This window comes from Papaver somniferum, unplaced genomic scaffold (genome assembly GCF_003573695.1).
Source record: "Papaver somniferum cultivar HN1 unplaced genomic scaffold, ASM357369v1 unplaced-scaffold_21, whole genome shotgun sequence".
In the NCBI taxonomy this organism is placed as follows: domain Eukaryota; kingdom Viridiplantae; phylum Streptophyta; class Magnoliopsida; order Ranunculales; family Papaveraceae; genus Papaver; species Papaver somniferum.
The window spans coordinates 3,387,221-3,405,945 of record NW_020631041.1 but is presented as its reverse complement, the minus strand read 5'-3'; the positions used below and the strand labels follow the sequence as shown (position 1 = coordinate 3,405,945).

General features: G+C 36.6%; 1 protein-coding gene and 1 pseudogene across 5 annotated transcripts; one reads left to right on the top strand and one right to left on the bottom strand.

Moving 5' to 3' along the window:
- The first annotated feature begins 1,075 nt into the window (after positions 1-1,075).
- On the top strand, positions 1,076-7,948 carry LOC113339910 (annotated as a pseudogene).
- A 5,052-nt stretch (positions 7,949-13,000) lies between these two features.
- LOC113339911 lies at positions 13,001-15,061 on the bottom strand. Of its 5 annotated transcripts, none has more exons than XM_026585136.1 (2): positions 14,017-15,061; positions 13,001-13,658 (listed from the first exon to the last, which is right to left on the bottom strand). In XM_026585136.1, exons 1-2 carry the CDS (start codon positions 14,267-14,269, stop codon positions 13,564-13,566), a joined length of 348 nt encoding a protein of 115 aa, XP_026440921.1. In that variant the 5' UTR covers positions 14,270-15,061; the 3' UTR covers positions 13,001-13,563. The 5 variants fall into 5 exon arrangements, with proteins under 5 accessions (XP_026440921.1, XP_026440920.1, XP_026440918.1 ...); XM_026585135.1 differs by having other exon boundaries at positions 13,001-13,587; XM_026585133.1 differs by having other exon boundaries at positions 13,001-14,540; positions 14,801-15,061.
- Between the last annotated feature and the right edge of the window lie 3,664 nt (positions 15,062-18,725).

Here is an 18,725-nt window from a genome sequence, read left to right as displayed (position 1 = left end):
AGTACAAAATCATACCTAATCTCATATCCAGTTCATATGAAAAGTCGTCAAGGAGATACATTTTTTTAGCATGACGACTTTTCTTTGTATTCAAAAGTCGTCATGGTCTAATTTGTGTAGGTTGACGATTTTGACTCTATAAGTTTTATAAGTTTTAGGGTCATCATAATCCTCAAACATCTACCTTGACGACTTTGTGTTAGTCGTCACTTTGTGCAATTTCGACAATGACGACCAATAACAGCTTAAATCAATCTTTCTCTGTGTCTCATTTTTCATTTAGTCGTCATGGTTTTTTATCTGCAATCGTGACAAGATTGTGTATAAAGTTTTTAGTCGTCGGTGTTTGACACTCCTAACCTTGACGATTATAGTTTAGTCGGCAGGTTATGAAATTCATACCTCACCGACTAATCATACATTTGTAACACCTTTCTCTGTATGAAGAATCTCATTGGTCGTCATCATTACCAACATGCAGGTTATCGATGGTCGTTATCTTTCATATTTTTCGATCTTGCCAACTTTTCATACTTCCAGTTCTGAAATTGTTGATTTCTTCTGTAATTTTGAGAATGAAACCACTAAACATTTTCGCAATCCCCTTTTTAGAAGTGTTTAGCTAGTGTGGTTTTATTTTCGTTGGAAACAAAATCTCACATCAATTTTTTTCTCAAAAATCTTCTAACAAAATTCATAAATTCAATCTAACCTAAACAAGATTTTGTAACATTTAATTCAACTAATTAATTAAACTAAACATGCTTATTAGTGTTAATTAAATAAAACCAATTTGACCATTTTCAAAATTATATGTCAAAGGGGTTTTGAGATTTACTTCTTAATGATCCTATTTTATTTTATTTGATACAACCGAATTAATCTAGTGATACCACGACAAAAGTCTTCCGGTGATACCATTTCGCGAAATAAAACATCACTCAAATGTAGAGAATGATGTGGCACAAGTTTCGGTTTGTGTCGTCAGGAGGGACCTATTCTTTACATTGTGTTCTGGCCCACCTTAAATATTTTGTTTATGGCCCGTTCGGATACACATCCATAATTAAATTTTTCGATTTCCAGAATTCTAGGAGAAAGAAAAATTTCAGAAATCTTGCCGGAATAGAAAAATCAATTTTTTATGAATCACCCAAATGGAGTATTTTTTGATCTATGACTTCTGTTTCTACTTGTCAGTTTTCACAACCAAACGCGCTCGTACTCAATTGCTAGACGCGACGCCACATACCCAAACATCACTTGCATTGGAATTCTAGTCTTCTTAAAACCCAACCCATAACCGGCATAGACTCTTTAAACGCCACCTGAGATCAAAATTTAAAAACAAAGAAAACAACGGAGGAGGAGGCAAAAAAAAAAAAAAGAAGTCAGCAACGGCAGTAGTTGATGTGAGCTCTGGGATTATGCGGCCAGCATACCACGATAGTAAGTAAACAAAATACTGATGTGTTTTTTTCTTTTACGTTCTTTTTCTTTTATCTGCTACTTGATTGTGATGTTGATCAGTAAAAATTATACAGTATATGCTGAAAAATTAATTAATCAAGTATTGATTATTATGTAAGAAATACTGATGCTGAACCAATCACCAGACAAAACCTGGTAGTACCCTCAAAAATTGATGTATTTGATTATTAGGATTTGGAGAATTAGAGTAGTTTTTAAATTGAATAAGGTGTGTTTGATGAATGCTCCCTTTCAATCTAATAAAGAAATAATTGAATGAAAATTATGTTAGTTTTTGGATGAGAATCTAGTGTGTGGCCGGACCTAAAGATGGAGACACAGAAGGAGTTTTGGGTTTTTTCTGCAATACTTTCTTTGGATTTTAGGGTGAGTCATGTGTTCATTTCTCTTTATAATAACTTTACACAATGATGATTATAAATACGCCAGCAATGACGAAATATGATTAGCATGGCACAAAAAGAACAAGAATCGTGCTTCTTTTCTTATGGCTGAAATTATTGTAGGTCCTGCTGTGAAAAGAATCTATGCCAGTATGTGGTTCACCTCTAAGTCAACCTCCTTGTCATCCAAAGTAACCGGAGATTCACAATCCCATTTCTCCGAATAATGCTTCTTGGAATTTTATGGTACGTATTTGTTTTCATTTCTCTGAGTTTATAGATTTTACATGGTTCTGGCTTCTTAAATTATTAATTACATGGGTTTTTAGTAATTGTGTTTTAGAATTTTGCTTTGGGTAGGTTTGATTGGTTACTTATTTTGGTTAGTGGTATATGAAATTCTTAAGTAACATAGTGCTTTCATTGCTAAACAGAAGCAGAATTTGTAAACATAATCATGGAGAATCTCTGGACATTATTTTGCGGAGATTCTGATTGTAATGGTGCAACATGTGGTTTTTTTGAACTTCTGAAACCTTCTTCTTGTGTACATAATGGCGTTGTCGTTTGCTTAGATGTCCTGCTACTATTTGTGTTATTGTCAACTGCTGTTATTTCGAAGCCTTCTTCTGTGAAGACGGTTAGTAATGCTTCGCGTGGGTATACTTCCTTGGAGATTGTTTCTGCTGTTTATAATGGTTGTGTTGGATCGGTATACTTGGGTTTGGGGATTCTTCAAGTTAGTAAACAGATAGGTGTGTTGCCTTTGCATCGATGGGTTGTAGTCTTGTTTCAGGGATTCACATGGTTGATTTTAAGTATAAATATTAGCCTTAGGGGAAAGAAATTTGGGAAAGGGATGTTGAGGCTTTGTTCTGTAGTTACATGCTTGATTGCTGGACTTCTTTGTTTTTCGGCAGTGTTGGTCCTTGTGGTCGAGATAATGGTTTCAGTTAACATTGTTCTAGACATACTATTACTTCCTGGAGCAGTGCTTCTTTTATTATGCACTTCAAAGGGAAACCATTCAGAAGATACAAGTGAAACTGGGGACAGAAATTCTCTTTATGCACCTTTGAATGGTGGATCTAATGGACATATTGAAGCAGATGTGGGAAGTGAAACTCCTTTTGCGATGGCAGGATCTCTTAGTAAAATGACATTTTGGTGGTTAAACCCGTTGATGAAGAGTGGTAAGGAGAAAACCCTTAATGATGCAGATATACCGCAGTTGCGGAAGGTAGATCGAGCAAAGAGTTGTTATATGTTGTTTATGGACCGACTAAATTCGCAGAAGCAAACTAATGCATCTGAACCACCATCAATTTTATGGACTATGTTTCTTTGTTACTGGAAGGAGATATTAATATCTGGATTTTTCGCGTTGCTCAAGATACTCACTATGTCTGCTGGTCCTCTTCTTCTTAATGCCTTCATTAAGGTTGTCTGGGAAACAAACTTTTAAATATGAAGGGTATGTTTTGGTTGTTTCATTATTCTTCACAAAATTCTTTGAGTCATTGGCGCAAAGGCAATGGTACTTCCGTAGTAGATTGATAGGCATAAAAATCAGATCAATTCTCTCGGCAGCCATCTATAAAAAGCAATTGAGGCTTTCTAATTCTGTGGGGATTGCTACAATTGCAGCTTTGGTTGTAATAGTATTAAATGTGTTATGCAATGCTCCCGTGGCTAAACTACAACATAAATTCCAGTCCAACCTTATGGTTGCACAGGATGAGAGACTAAAGGCTATATCAGAAGCCCTTGTGAACATGAAGATTTTGAAGTTGTATGCTTGGGAGACACATTTCAAGAGTGTGATTGAAAGATTGCGAGAAGAAGAACTTAAGTGGTTGTCTGCAGTGCAGCTGCGGAGAGCTTACAATGCGATTCTCCTTTGGTCATCCCCAGTATTGGTTTCGGCAGCTACTTTTGGGGCATGTTACTTTCTTGGTGTTCCGCTTTATGCTAGTAATGCTTTTACTTTTCTAGCAACTTTACGTCTTGTTCAGGAACCTGTTCGAGCAATTCCTGAGGTTATTGGTGTGGTTATTCAAGCAAAAGTTGCGTTAGCACGGATCACAAGGTTTCTTGGGGCACAGGAGCTACAGACTGGGATTTCTAAGCAAAAGGATAATGGAGACCAACTTAGGCCAGCAATTTCTATCAAATTGGGCAATTTTTCATGGGAAGAGAATCCGTTAAAGCCTACACTTAGCAGTATAAACCTGGAGGTTAAACCTGGCGAGAAGGTTGCTGTCTGTGGTGAGGTTGGTGCAGGAAAATCAACTATGTTAGCAGCAATTCTTGGAGAAGTTTTGAACACTGAGGGAACGGTTAGTTTTTAACTTTTTATATACAGCAGTACCTTTTTGGTGTATCATTGCTTAAGGTTGCCATGTTTATCTACAGAATAACTTTAGTTTTGAATATTCATAAATAGTTAATGTTGTTCATTTTCTCTCCTCCGCAGGTTCAAATTTATGGTAAGATTGCGTATGTTTCACAGATGGCATGGATTCAAACTGGAACCATACAAGATAATATTCTTTTCGGATGCAACATGGACAGAATAAGGTACCAAGAAACATTAGTGAAGTGCTCACTTCTAAAGGACCTTGAAATGCTTCCTTTCGGGGATCTGACTGAAATTGGAGAAAGAGGAGTTAATCTGAGTGGTGGCCAGAAGCAGCGCATTCAACTTGCTCGTGCTCTCTATCAGGATGCTGATATATACTTGATGGATGATCCATTTAGCGCCGTTGATGCTCACACTGCTACAAACCTATTTAACGTCAGTTTGTGACTCTTCCTTAAAATAATTCTCTTCTTTTTCTAATTGAAAATTCTTTCCGTCTAAAATTTATTCAATTAGATTGGTTGTGCAGGAGTATGTAATGGGAGCTCTATCAGCAAAGACAGTCTTACTTGTGACACATCAAGTCGATTTTCTTCCTAAATTTGATTCTGTTTTGGTGAGATTGCATTTCTAATCCTTATGACTACTTTAGTCGTTATGCTCCATTTTGATAACATAATAGATGATGCAAGACCTTTTGGATGACCTAATCCACCGAAAACTGAAATACTGAATGTTGTTGAAACTTGCTGATCTATGAATAACTTCTAGGATATCTGAACTTAACAATGAAACAATGTGGTTTCCGTTGCAGCTGATGTCAGATGGGAAAATCTTACGTGCCGCTCCTTATCATGTGTTGCTGGCATCTTGTCAAGAGTTTTCTGAACTTGTAAATGCACACGAAGATACAGCTGGTTCCGATAGTTTTTCAGAAGTATCCTCTTCTCAGGGTCATGGAACTTCTTCAAAAGAGATTTCTAAAACTTATGGTGAGAAACAGTTGAAATCAGTTGGTCATCAGTTGATTAAGCTTGAAGAGAGGGAATCTGGAGACACCGGTCTAAAACCATACCTGCAGTATCTGAATCAGAACAAAGGCTTCATCTACTTCTCTATAGCAATTCTGGCCCACATCATTTTTGTGGGTTTACAAATACTACAGAACTCTTGGATGGCTGCGAATGTTGATAACCCTCAAGTCACTAAATTACGACTGATTGTAGTTTACTTAGTTATTGGATGTGTCACAATATTTCTTGTACTTGTTAGAATGATTGCTACAGTTGCTATGGGTCTCCAATCATCGAAGTCCTTATTTTGCCAGCTATTGAACTGTCTTTTCCATGCGCCCATGTCTTTCTATGACTCCACACCTTTGGGAAGGATACTGAGTCGGGTAAGAGCATTAAAACCAGATTTTATTTATTCATTTATTAATAAGTATGTGTTAAACCTTAATTCCATGTTTCTTATGTAGGTCTCTTCTGATTTGAGTATTGTAGACCTTGATATTCCATTCAGCTTAATACTATCTGTCGTTGTGGCTATGGGTGCATATGCTAATCTTGGGGTATTAGCCGTTATTACTTGGCCAGTGTTATTTGTCTCCATACCCATGATACTAATGGCAATCTGCTTACAGGTATTGAACCAGGCTTGCTTGTGAATTTTCAATGGCCTCTTTTGGTATATTTTTAACTTTGTGGAATTTTCTTTCTCCCTTAGAAATACTATTTCACTTCTGCAAAAGAGTTCATGCGAATCAATGGAACAACTAAATCTATGATAGCAAACCATCTCGCCGAATCCATTGCTGGGGCAATGACAATCAGAGCATTTGAGGAGGAAGATAGATTCTTTGCTGAGAATCTGGACCTCATAGACAAAAATTCAAGTCCATTTTTTCACATTTTCTCAGCAAACGAGTGGTTGATCCAACGTTTGGAAACACTAAGTGCTGTTGTCCTTTCCACTTCTGCACTTGTGATGGTTTTGCTTCCACTGGGAACATTTAGTTCTGGTAGGTGCTGCTTAACAATTACAACATCTGTATCACTTATGTGTTGGTTGTTCTACCGTATACCTGGATACTAAATTATTATATGATAACTAATCTCTACTGCAGGATTTGTTGGAATGGCATTGTCATATGGTCTTTCTCTGAACATTTCCCTCGTTATCTCAATCCAGTACCAGTGCACATTAGCAAATCATATCATTTCTGTTGAACGACTAAACCAATATCTGCACATTCCCAGTGAAGCCCCAAAAGTCATTGAAGCGAAGCGACCCTTACCTAATTGGCCCTCTGTTGGCAGAGTTGAGATTCTGGATTTAAAGGTAACCTTTGTGAACTATTTGCATTTTCATGTTCAATTCAAAGAATAATGCATATAATGAATTGGTCACAAGCAGGTCAGATATAGGCCCAATACTCCCCTTGTTCTTCAAGGAATTAGTTGCATATTTGAAGGAGGACACAAGATTGGGATTGTTGGCAGGACCGGCAGTGGGAAGACGACTATGATAGGTGCTCTTTTCCGTTTGGTAGAGCCAGTAGGGGGACGAGTTGTGATAGATAGCATTGACATCTCTACCATTGGACTTCATGATCTGAGATCGCGGTTAGGTATTATACCTCAGGATCCTATTCTCTTCAATGGTACTGTTAGATACAATTTGGATCCTCTGTCTCAACACTCTGACCAGGAAATTTGGGAGGTATAATTTTTGCTGACATGATACAGTTGAACAAAATCAAATAATCATTTGCCGCAATAATAAGAATGATTTTTCATGTATGCTCATAAGGTTCTCGGAAAGTGCCAGCTTGAAGAAGCAGTGCGAGAGAAAGGAGATGGATTGGATTCACTAGGTATTCTTTCAAGATATTGAATGTGGTTCCATTGTCTTAGAGGTCCAAGTCATTAATGTCAATTTGATATTGCAGTCGCAGACGATGGATCAAATTGGAGCATGGGGCAACGCCAACTGTTCTGTTTGGGTCGTGCCCTGTTGAGGAGATGCCGAATTCTAGTGTTGGATGAAGCCACTGCATCAATTGACAATGCAACTGACTCTATTCTACAGAAGACCATAAGGGTTGAATTTGCTGACTGCACTGTGATCACAGTGGCTCATAGAATTCCAACCGTGATGGACTGCACAATGGTGCTTGCCCTCAGTGATGGTAAACTTTATAATGCCTCTTAACAGTACATAACACTATTATTGACCAATTGACCTTCCAAAAACTTTCTAATGTTCTGTAGATTTATAAGTCCTCTTCATTTTCATTTAAACTGACGATGTGTTCATCTTGTTTGTCAGGAAAAGTAATGGAATATGACGAGCCAATGAAATTGATGAACACAGAAGGATCTCTGTTTGCGAAACTTGTAAAAGAATACTGGTCTCATAGTCACTCTGCAGATTCTACCTGAAGTAACGTATTGTAATTGCAGAGTATATCGTTAGTGCACCATTTGTCGGTCATACCTTTACAGGAAGCCATTATAGGGGCAGTTATGGTAGACAGCCGCTACTATTAAGAAGAAGGGCTGCAATAGTGGGTGTTTTTTTTATGTTGCTCGCCCTAATTTTGAGGCACAAGAAATTTTCGCCGATATTTTTTTTTTAAGGAATGAGGAGCATGAAAGCTCCAAATTTTGTTGATTAATAGAATATAATTACATAACATTCAATTACATCCATGAATCGAAATACATGATTCGTACAATAATTTTGAAACGAAGAAAATCGAAAACAAAAATCTGCACCAAATATATGTAAACCGACAAGGGAATTGAAATCTTCTAATGGTTTATTACTAGTTTGTTGGATACACTTTGAGAAGATATGATGCTTCCATAAAAGAAGTAATATGCCCAAATTCAGCATCGAATTTTATAACCTCCGTTCATGACGTCCGTAGATGATCATAGGAAAGATTGAATGAAATCGAAGCCTGTCCAAGAGGTATGAGAAATCCTAATGGCACAAACTTGCCATACCTATATCAGAAAAAAAAAATACTATAATATAAATTGTTATAATGCAATTTGTTTTATTTAAGTAAGTATATATTATATAAGTAATTTTATCCGGATCTTAAACTAAATTAAAACGGGACAAAAAAATAAGAAAATGGTTGAGAAAATTCAATGAAGAAGACCGAGATAACTACTAATGGACCAAAATAGCTACTATGGAAAGGAGATAATTGTTTGTGTTAAAAGATAAAGTTGCATAGTAATATAAGGAGAGAGAAAGTTTTAGAATCAAAATGAAATCCCAACTGTGATGGCAGTCATTTTTTGCCGATTTGAGCCATTAGGATAGCACAATAAATTTGAGTCAAACGGTAAAATTTGGGGGCAGTTAGAAAACTTTGGGCCTGCAAACAATATTTAGAACGATTATTTGGGTGCTGGCCCATTTTTCAGGGGACCCTTAAATGATTATTCCATCCACCATTTGATGATAAGCGATGTCTTAGTGTTACGAAATCGAAATGATTAGGCTACCTTTTATTTTTATTTTATTTTTTCTTATTTTCTAAAAAATAGGCTTGTTTGGTTTTCACAAAAATTAAAAAAATTAATCATTCGAGCCACTTTTCCATGTTTTTTCCCAATCTATCCTTTGGTTCCCACTCATCTCTTATTAGAAAAAGAGGAGAGAGAAGTGGTCCCCTTTTTATATTACGAGAGAAAATGGAGAGAGAGAAGTCGTCCCTCTATAGGTATAGTAGTAAAATCATAACATTTGAATTTCCACATATGAAAACAAGCCTATTTTTTTTGACATATCCAAAAAAGAAATTTGACTATTTTTTAAAAACGGAGGGAGTATATATTAGGTTCGCCTAGGATTTTTTGTTTTTTTCTTTTCATACTCAAAAAACTAATCGAGGGTAGGCGAAATCTATATTTTTCCTAGCCCAGGATCAGCCGATTTTTTTTTTCCCGTAGCCGAATCCAAATCCGGTTGACTTTTAGTTTTGTGTTATTTTTTCTAGCCTGATTTCAATTATTTTTTTCTATATACTTCCTCCGTCCCCATTATATAGGCGGAGAAGTGAGTTTCTCTTAGAATAAGAATATTTTCTGATTTCCTACATTTCCATCATCTTTCCTTTTTTATCTTTTCTACAATTTTCAACACTAGAAACATTAACTTAATTGTGGTGATAACTACTTATAATAAATAAGAGTAATATATGAAAAAATCCATCTTGGAATTGAAGGTCTGCTTATCTAATGGGACTATAAATTTGTACAATTCCTCCTTTATAATAGGGACGGACGGAGGGAGTATATAAATGACTTATTAAGGGTCTTTTTCCTTTTTGAGGAAATCGAGGTTCGGCTAGAACAGTAAAAGAAAACTAGGGAAAACAAAACAAACTTGACAAATCAAAAAATAATTAGAAAAATTACGATAAAAAGTGAAAAATGAAAATCAAAGAAAAATAAAAATATTTGGGATGTCCAACAAAAATTGGGTAAGTGGTCCCCCCAAATACTGGGATGTCCCCCAAATAAGTCGCTCAATTAATAGGTCATTAATGAAGATCACAGGCAAAACAGACTTTATGGACACAAAACAAATTTGTCTCGGGGGCAAACGTTGTGCCACAATGATAGGTTTAACATCACAGAATTCGTATCCTGAAGAATATTTTTAGGACTACAGTTGTTTTTGATACTTTTTCGTAGGGTTGTAAATATTTCCCGACAGCTTTCGCCCATACCAACCGCCCTGTTCCATGGAAACTCATGGTTGCCCGTGGCCCGTCAAATGTTATCCCGGCCTATTCCGTTCAATTAACGGGACGGACAAAGGTCATTAGTTAAAAAGTCTTGCCCACCCTTGTATCCATCTCGTTAGCCCGTCAACATTAACGGACCTGTTAGCCCACTAAATCAACCCGTTTACCAAACTTAATTGCCGATTTATTCTTTAATTTTATATTATAATATACTCGATATACGAATATCTCCCAACATATCTTTGTGCATATATTTCATTTTCCTAATTATAATGAGAAATTACAGGATTTCCTCTTGAAAGATATCCAATCTTGGAATAATTATAGGCAATTTGGCCATATTTTAGTTAAATTAGGTTACAATTTTTTCGCATATTTTTATCTGGTCTAAACTTATTATTGTATATTCAAGGCCTGACCGGCCCTTCCCGCCCTATCCCAAATTACTTAACAGGCTTGGACAGGTCATGGGTAGTTTATTTTATAGTATGATCCTGCCTACCCGGCCCTTTTAATTTGTTGGGTAAGAGAAATTCCTGCCCGCCCTGTCCCATCCCATTTAATAATTAGGCCGGGCAGCTCGGGCCGGCCCAATTTACACCCCTACTTTTTCATAAACCAAGCTGCGAAAGGTAACGTATCCGTCAGAACCATGGTCAGGGAACGGTTCATATGTAATTGCCACTAAAGAAACTGTTAACAGCCGGGCATACCTTTACAGGCACCCATTATAGGGGGCAGTTATGGTAGACATCCGCCACTATTAAGAAGAAGGGCTGCAATAGTGGGTGCTTTGAAAGTATGAGACTCCATCATCAGAAGTTACATCATTTTAAGGTGACGAAACATTGGAAGTTAGCCCAGTTGGTTAGAAGCCTGACTCTCAAATAGGAGGTCAGCGGATCGAGTCTCCGCTCACGAGTTTGGAGATCTCAGGAAATATTCCTCTTATGTAAATTTAGTTTAAGTTTCTTAATGTATCTTCTTTCCTATTTAAAAAAATAATCTAAAGGTGACGCACTGGACATGGATGAAAATTTAGCACCCACCATGTAGTTGTGATGGACGCAGATGATAGTAGGGGTGTGCATAAAATCCGGAATCGCGGATTTCATCCGCAACCGTCCGCAAAATTGCGGGTGAAAACCAATTCGCAAGAGTTTTTGGGCCGGACACGGGTGAGTTTTCAAATCCACAAGGTTTAGCGGTTTGGTTGCGCTTGGTTTTTTAAATCCGCGGATTCACACGCACCGTAGGTTATAACAAAAAAAAAAAGATAAAGTCCAATTAAATAAAGCTCGGCAAAACAAAGCTTATGAGCCTCCAGCCGGTGCCATGTATTCTGCTATTTAACCTAACGGAGTTTGCTTTGAAATGAAACGAACTGAAGTTCCCCTTCGCTCAATTTCATGTTAGTTTCAGTCCAAATATCTTTTGATTTTTTTGAATGGTGTTCATATCTACATTATGGAATTCTCCTTTCGACTTATTAGTCCCTGAATACCGATTCTACTCCAAATCAGTTACTTTGTTTTTCATTATTATGCACGCAAGTTGTTTGATGAAATGCCTAGCATAGCATGCCCAAAAATTCCCTCACCTTTTTTGTTTGTTTACTTTTTTTTTTCTTCTGACTAAATCCACGGTTAAATCGCATCTGGTCCGCATTACCCGCTGATCCGCGGATGTGAAATCCGCGGGTGATTGGGCCGGTCACGGTTTAATTTTCCAAATCCGAAACTTTGATGATTTGGTTGCGGGTGACCCCTAATCCGCAACCGTCCGTCCGTCCGTTGCACACCCCTAGATGACACTGAGTTCACGAATTTTTCACCCGCTGCTCGCCCTAATTTTGAGGCAGAATGAAATCTTATTTAAATCACGTTATTAATCTTGTAAGTGTTTTTTTTCTTTCTTTTTCTTAAGTTTAAATATCAATCGATATCTTCGAATTAGATGATTATTGTCATAAACAATTGATAAGAGTTTACAAATAACTTGTCGGCAACCTAGCAACAAGCTGGGCACCAACACCTTTTCGAATTGCAATTCACAACTTATGAAAAGAAAATCACCAATTTTAAAACTTACATCATGACTACTTACAAAATTCTTCACTCTCTTCAAGAAATCTACGGTCTCATCTCTTAACTCACCTAGCGTCGTCAAAGCTAGAGTACCGAAACAATAACCATGTGTAGTACAGCTTGTCAAGATACTTGTTCCGCTTTCTTGAAACCACATTACTTACCGCTTTCCATGGTATAAAAGAATTAACTCTTGTAAAAGGTGAAATTCCAGTTACATCTAAGAATACGTCGCGACCATTATCCCAATTATGGAAGAGAATGTCTGCTGGCCTTAAAGCACCCCCTTCAGTTGATAAGAAACCCAAATCCACTTTTTTTGTGCTTGTATGATACCACGAAAACATATATCAAACAACACATCACGGACTAAGTCATGTCGAAACTTTAAATCTATTTCGTGTGCATATTGAAGCGAATGATCAACAAAAATATCCATATCCATACTGCAAAAGGAACAAAAACTCTCAACTGGAAAGAGCGGAATACCAAGTCGATAACAAAGAACATCACAAAATTGTCGAGGTCCTATGCACTGTCCAAGACCACCTATAGGCAAAGCTAACAAGTAATCCTCAGCATGGGAGAATTTATTGCACTGTCATAAGACTAAACTCCTAGCTGACATGTTATACAAATTTGGCATCTCTTGTTTAACAACATCAAAGTACTTAACTGCCAATAAATGCATAAGATGGGAGCAGTTACCTTAATGTCGAAAGATGCATGATCAATATGACAGACCTCGAAGAAAGAGTCTAACGTAAGCTGGTAGTTGAAACCATCTCTACATACGCCAGATCGCCGCAAAAGAGTATCCTACGGCTGCTTGGATTGGAAGCAAGATAGCAATACTACGTGGTGTCTGACATAGAATAAATGCCTAGACCACCATCTCAGATAGGAAAAGTAGCAAACCCGTGTTATAATACACCATATCCAGGTCCATCATACACAATCAAACATCACACATAGCTGAAGAGATGAGTGTCAAATACATTGGTGCAGTAGTCCTCATAGTAAAATATAGTTTGGAAATACATGCACAATTGTGCAATAGCAAGAGCTCACTTCGGGGGTCTCCTAAACTTTGTATGGCATGCATCAAGTGTACAGTTTTGTTCACACGATCTAAAATAATGTCACTGCAGAACTGGTGATTCAAACTGACAGGAATCCCAAGAAGTTTATCCCCTTCAGTTGGTATGGCGATTTCTGCAGGAAAAACATCTTCAAGTCGACTTCTTTCATCAACAGTAGGCCAAAAAATTTCAGTTTTATGTAAATTGAGATGAAGACCAAGCACTGGACCCTCGGATTGGATGATTTGAAGTGCTTTAGATACTTGCAAAGTATCACCAATGATAGTACCATCATCTACATACTAGGCCTGAAGATCCAAGGAACAATGTGCAACAATCTTCTTCTCTAGAGGGTGTAAAGCCAACGCAAAAAGCAATGGTCTTAGTGGATCACCTTGTTGGATTCCTTGAGCCGATGACAAAGTAGATGTGTCATAATAGAGCCCAGCAGGAGAGGCATAACAAAATTCAACCCACCTAGATATAGTGGGACAATTACATCTCACTTCAGAAATCATTATTTCCCTATCAACAAGGTTAAAAGCATTCTTAAAATCTACCAGCAACATAGACATTAGGTTACTTGTTCCTTTTTATTCTAAAATACGATTAGCGGAGCGTAATATAGCTTCACTACCACAAGGGACACCAACACCAAACTGATAATCGCCTAAATAAACATGCATATCCTTACTTACAGATGAAGCAACCACCTTAGAAACATGTCTGCGCAAAATTTTACCCACAACCATTGGTATAATATCCCCTTCAAGTTTAAGTAATGGGGTCAATGGAGCACTTGCAATAAACTCACAAAGTGAGGGAGGACATTTACCTGCAAGCAGAAGATTGACAATGGCAATAATGAAAGCATGGACATCATCGGAAACAACAACAGCTGGTCCACTCAAAGCATCTAAGAAATGCTGAGCATGACAACCATCTCTTCCACAAGCAGTGTCTTCGGGGAAGCTCCTAATTCTTCCTAAAACCATATCTTTATTAACAACAAAAGCATCAAAATCAATTGGTGAAGTGGATATTACTGGTGCTGGTACAGTGAGATGTTTAATCTTAAGAACTTCCATAGTATCGTCATTACAAAGAGCAACAACATTAGAAGTAAGAACTCTAATTGCAACAATAAATGTTCCCTGACTTAATTTTTTTCTACACGGACGCAAATTAATGTCCTCTTACTTATACTTACTGCAGGGAAATTTATGATTGGTTAAGAACTTATGGTCTACAATTAATTTTTGAACTAACTTAAGGCAACCATCTGAATCACGCCATTGTTTAAGAGCATGGTTTATTGAAACAAACTGCAATTCTTCTCACCCCAGACTTTCCTCAAAACTGCACTTAGGAATGTAATTCGTAAGGATATACATAAGAAAGAGAAGCAACTTAACCCAAGAGGATATATCCGTAAGGTTAGAAATAACACCATCCATAGTATGTTTAAAATCTCTGGAAAAACTAAGCCTACACTTAGCAGGATTATGTCTAATAGTATGAGTTTGAGATCGAAAAACTTTATCCAATAACTCCACATCAACACATGGTAGACTATATGCATCATCCACACATAAATCTTCGGTAATAGAAAAACTTACCTCTGCAGACGGTGTTGCTATACCATGGATGAGAAAACCACATCTGTACCATTGAAGTGAGCAGGGGTTATATCACCTTTATGTGACTTGCAACATTTCCTCCAAGCGTGCAGATGCATACACCGTGTACATAACCACATCTTAAGTTTCTTAAGAGCTTCTTCCCACAAAGCATATACATCACCGTTGTGTTGAATCCTATCACTCCATGTTGCCTTACCTTATCAGTAGGAAAATGTTTATCGGTGAGATGTCGGACAATGTAACTTTTTAAGTTTTTTTGCGTTTTTTGTTTTGTTTTGTTTTTCGTTTTTCATATATTAGGTTCGCCGTAGGGCTTTTTATTTTTCCTTGCCGAACTTAAATATGTTTTTCATATGAGAAAAACTGATTGAGGATCAGCTAACTCTTTATTTTTCCTAGCCCAAGACTGGCCGGGTTTTTTTTCGTAGCCCAATCCATGTTCGGTTGATCTTTTTCTGTTATTTTTTCTAGCCTAACTTTAATTTAATTTTTTCTTTGTATATGAAAAATTTAACGAGGTTTGGCGTGTTTTTTTCTGGTAGAAGAAATTGAGGTTCAGTTAGAAAAAGAAAAAAAACTAGCCGAACCGGTACAAACTTGATGAATTAAAAAAATCAAAGTCAAAGGAAAACAAAAATTTTGAGATTTAAAAAAAAATAACATGAAAGTATTATAATCATTACTAAAAAAACGGGGCAAGGGGTTTTTAATTTTTTATTGTTAAAAACAGGGATGTCCCTAAAAATCGTTCAATTATTAGGTCATAAATGAAGAACAACAGATTTTCTCAGGGGCAAACATTGTGCCACGATGATAGATTTTACATCACAGAATTCGTATCATAAAGATTATTTGTAGTAGGTAGACAAATGTTTTGATACTTTTTCGTAAACCAAACTGCAAAAGGACTGCATTAAACGTATTCTCTCATTTATATGTACCATTGTTTACTTACCTATTCTGGATCTGGAACATTTAAGCGTGCACTATTGGACCATATAACTTGGCACCGTAGATGCGTTCATTTGTACGATTCAATTGCCTTCAATTAATCACCGTTATGATGGTGGTTGAAAGTTAGGAATTAGCAAGCTAGTCTTCCCTTTCAATTCTTGCGTGAGTACTAGTACGTTTATAATATCCATTGGCTTGATTAGTTAGACGTTTTCCTAACAGAGTACTAGGGTGTTTGCCTAGCGTAAGTAAAACGACTTAATATAGCCAGAAAAACAAGTGGTTAGACGTTGACGGGAATAATATCGGAGGTACTCTGTTCCAAAGTTAATACCGACGTGTACGTACGAATGAATTATGTTCACCGGAACAAGGTTTGGGTAGATCTGGTCTAGGCAAGGACGGAGTACTAAACGTCGCCTTTCTAGTTTAACTATCCCACCCAGTATAGATGATCTTGGGTCCGTTCCTGAGGCTAGCAACAGCTTTTATTGATGTCGGAATCATCTCAACAAGTGGGTCATTCAAATGATAGTACGATACATAACTATTCCTACCCACCACAAAATATATATATATATATACATACATTTTTTAATTGATAAAGAATTTGGTGTTTGCGAGTTTCAAACTCAGGTCACTGATATCATCATCGAGTGTAACCACTTTACTGTAGTGACATCACAGAATATATTAGATAGGATTTTAATGTAGAATATATTCATGAGATGTTGCATTAGTAAGAAGGTATCCATTGTCTTTTGCGACAGATACACATCGCACTTTCGTATGTCTTTGTTCAGCAAGATCTAGCTACCTTTTGAAAAATGCTCAGATATCATATAAGTCGGTCCAACTCCCAAAGGAAAATAAAGCACAACAACGACAGCATGAGAATGCAGGTAAATAAGTTCCATGGACGGATTAAATTTCATGGCATATCAACAGCATTGTCAGGGAGCTAGGAACCTGCCTGGAAATTGCGCATAATGAACGAGCTTATGTCATAAGCTTGGACGTAGGGTACAGTCCGGCTAAGACTGTCGAGTGTTCCATCAGTACCAAATCTATGTGCGGTCTCTGTTAAACACACATGGTTTGTAAGATGGCTCGACAAATCTTTGGTTAATTTCCTCCACAGCATTCACTTTCAGGATAAATGCAATTCCACCCACAACTTTCTTTTTCAAACATTGATTTAAAACATCAAAGGAAGTTTCCGAGACGTTTGGACTCTTTTTGCCTTTAGTCATGACCTTTGATAACATAAGAAAATGACACTAAACATGACAAGAGATGAAAAAAACCTTAGCAGAAAAGGATGCACAAACAGTGCAATTTCTCCAAAAAGAGATGATGTGAGGCAAAATGATAATCATGTCCCTTTGCAATGATGAACACGTAACAACTACAAGAAGTTGCCACTTACCATATTTCATGAGGTGTTATTAAATCCACGGCAAACAAAACATTCTTCACCACTGAATACACTGAATTGGTAATTCCTGGTGAAATGTAGTAACCTCTCGTAGCATGATTTAAAAAAAAAGAAGAAAAAGAAATCAGTATATATATATATATGATAAAAAGTTAAGTCATGCATGCATGTTGCACGATTTTTTTTTTGATCGGATGTTGCACGTTTTGTTAGATATGTCCGGAACAAAATGCATCTTCAAGAAAGTAAGTTATATCTCTGTGTTTAAGTACTACTCACGAGGGCATTCCCTGTTGGTTGTCCTTTTGGGTCAGGAATAGGAATTCCACCACCAATTCTGAATCACATATACATGAATGAAAAAAATTATATTCAGCAGTGAAAGCTAATAATGTTTGAGCACTGAATCTGAGAATATGAGAGAAAACTGTAAAAAGGATTTGTGGAAAACATCTTCTTGAAGCTGTTGAAAAGTGACACTCCCTTGTTATTGTCTTCGTTTAAGTCCCAAATTCCAAAATAGTGTGACCACTTTAAAGATATGAGAAACTAGAATCATTAGATTTAGGGACTTCGTGAAACACGTGGTTTTATTAAAACCTTTGTTCTCAAAAGTGGTCAGTGAATGTGTTAGAAAAAAGATGAAACAATCTTCATATATTAATCTTTGAAGTAAAAATTAAAAAAATAAAATCGGTACAGTGATTCTAAGACTCAACGAAATAAGTCCTCCAATAAATCTTGAGTGGATTCCAATGGCTTTCAACATTCCTTCAAGTATCAGGATTTCTGTTAATCAAAGTAGATTCAGTTATCATATTTTTCCGATAAAAGAAAGAAAATACAGTAAAATGGTTTGAAATTTCAAAGATCCGCTATAGAGGATTACCAAAAATCTATTCTAGTCGTAAAATTCCGTATCACAAAAGAGTAGTTTAAAATGGGGAATTGAGAACTCTACTAGCAAAAAGAGTCTTCCTTGTGTCTAGATTTACCGAATTCTACATGGTTATAGATTTATGTGGCGGCAATTATTAGTTTCATTTGGGTTAATGATTCATCTTCGACCTATATGTGGACATGGGGTAGAATACAAATCAAATTTCACATTGCATTAAATATCATTTTATTTGTCGAACAAAAAGACACCCCAAATGACATTAATTGTACAAAGAAAAGTTTGCAGGGTTCTTTTTAACCAGTTTTCCAATACCATATTAAGTATATCTTTTCTTAAGAAAAAGGAGAGAGCCTTTCACACTTTTATCATCACAATATCTCAATTATACGTTATTTTTACGAATAAAAACCAAACTGTAATGGATTTGAAACTAATATTTTAGGATATGTTATTATTGCATAGCTCTATATTCCTACCGAAAAAGAGCATTAATACATTAAGTTTACAACACAACCACACCTTTTACTATCGGTGAAATTTTACTGTCCAATATTTTGGGGTTGAAATGTCATGCCGTATGCTTATAAATATGATAAGCAGAGAGGAGA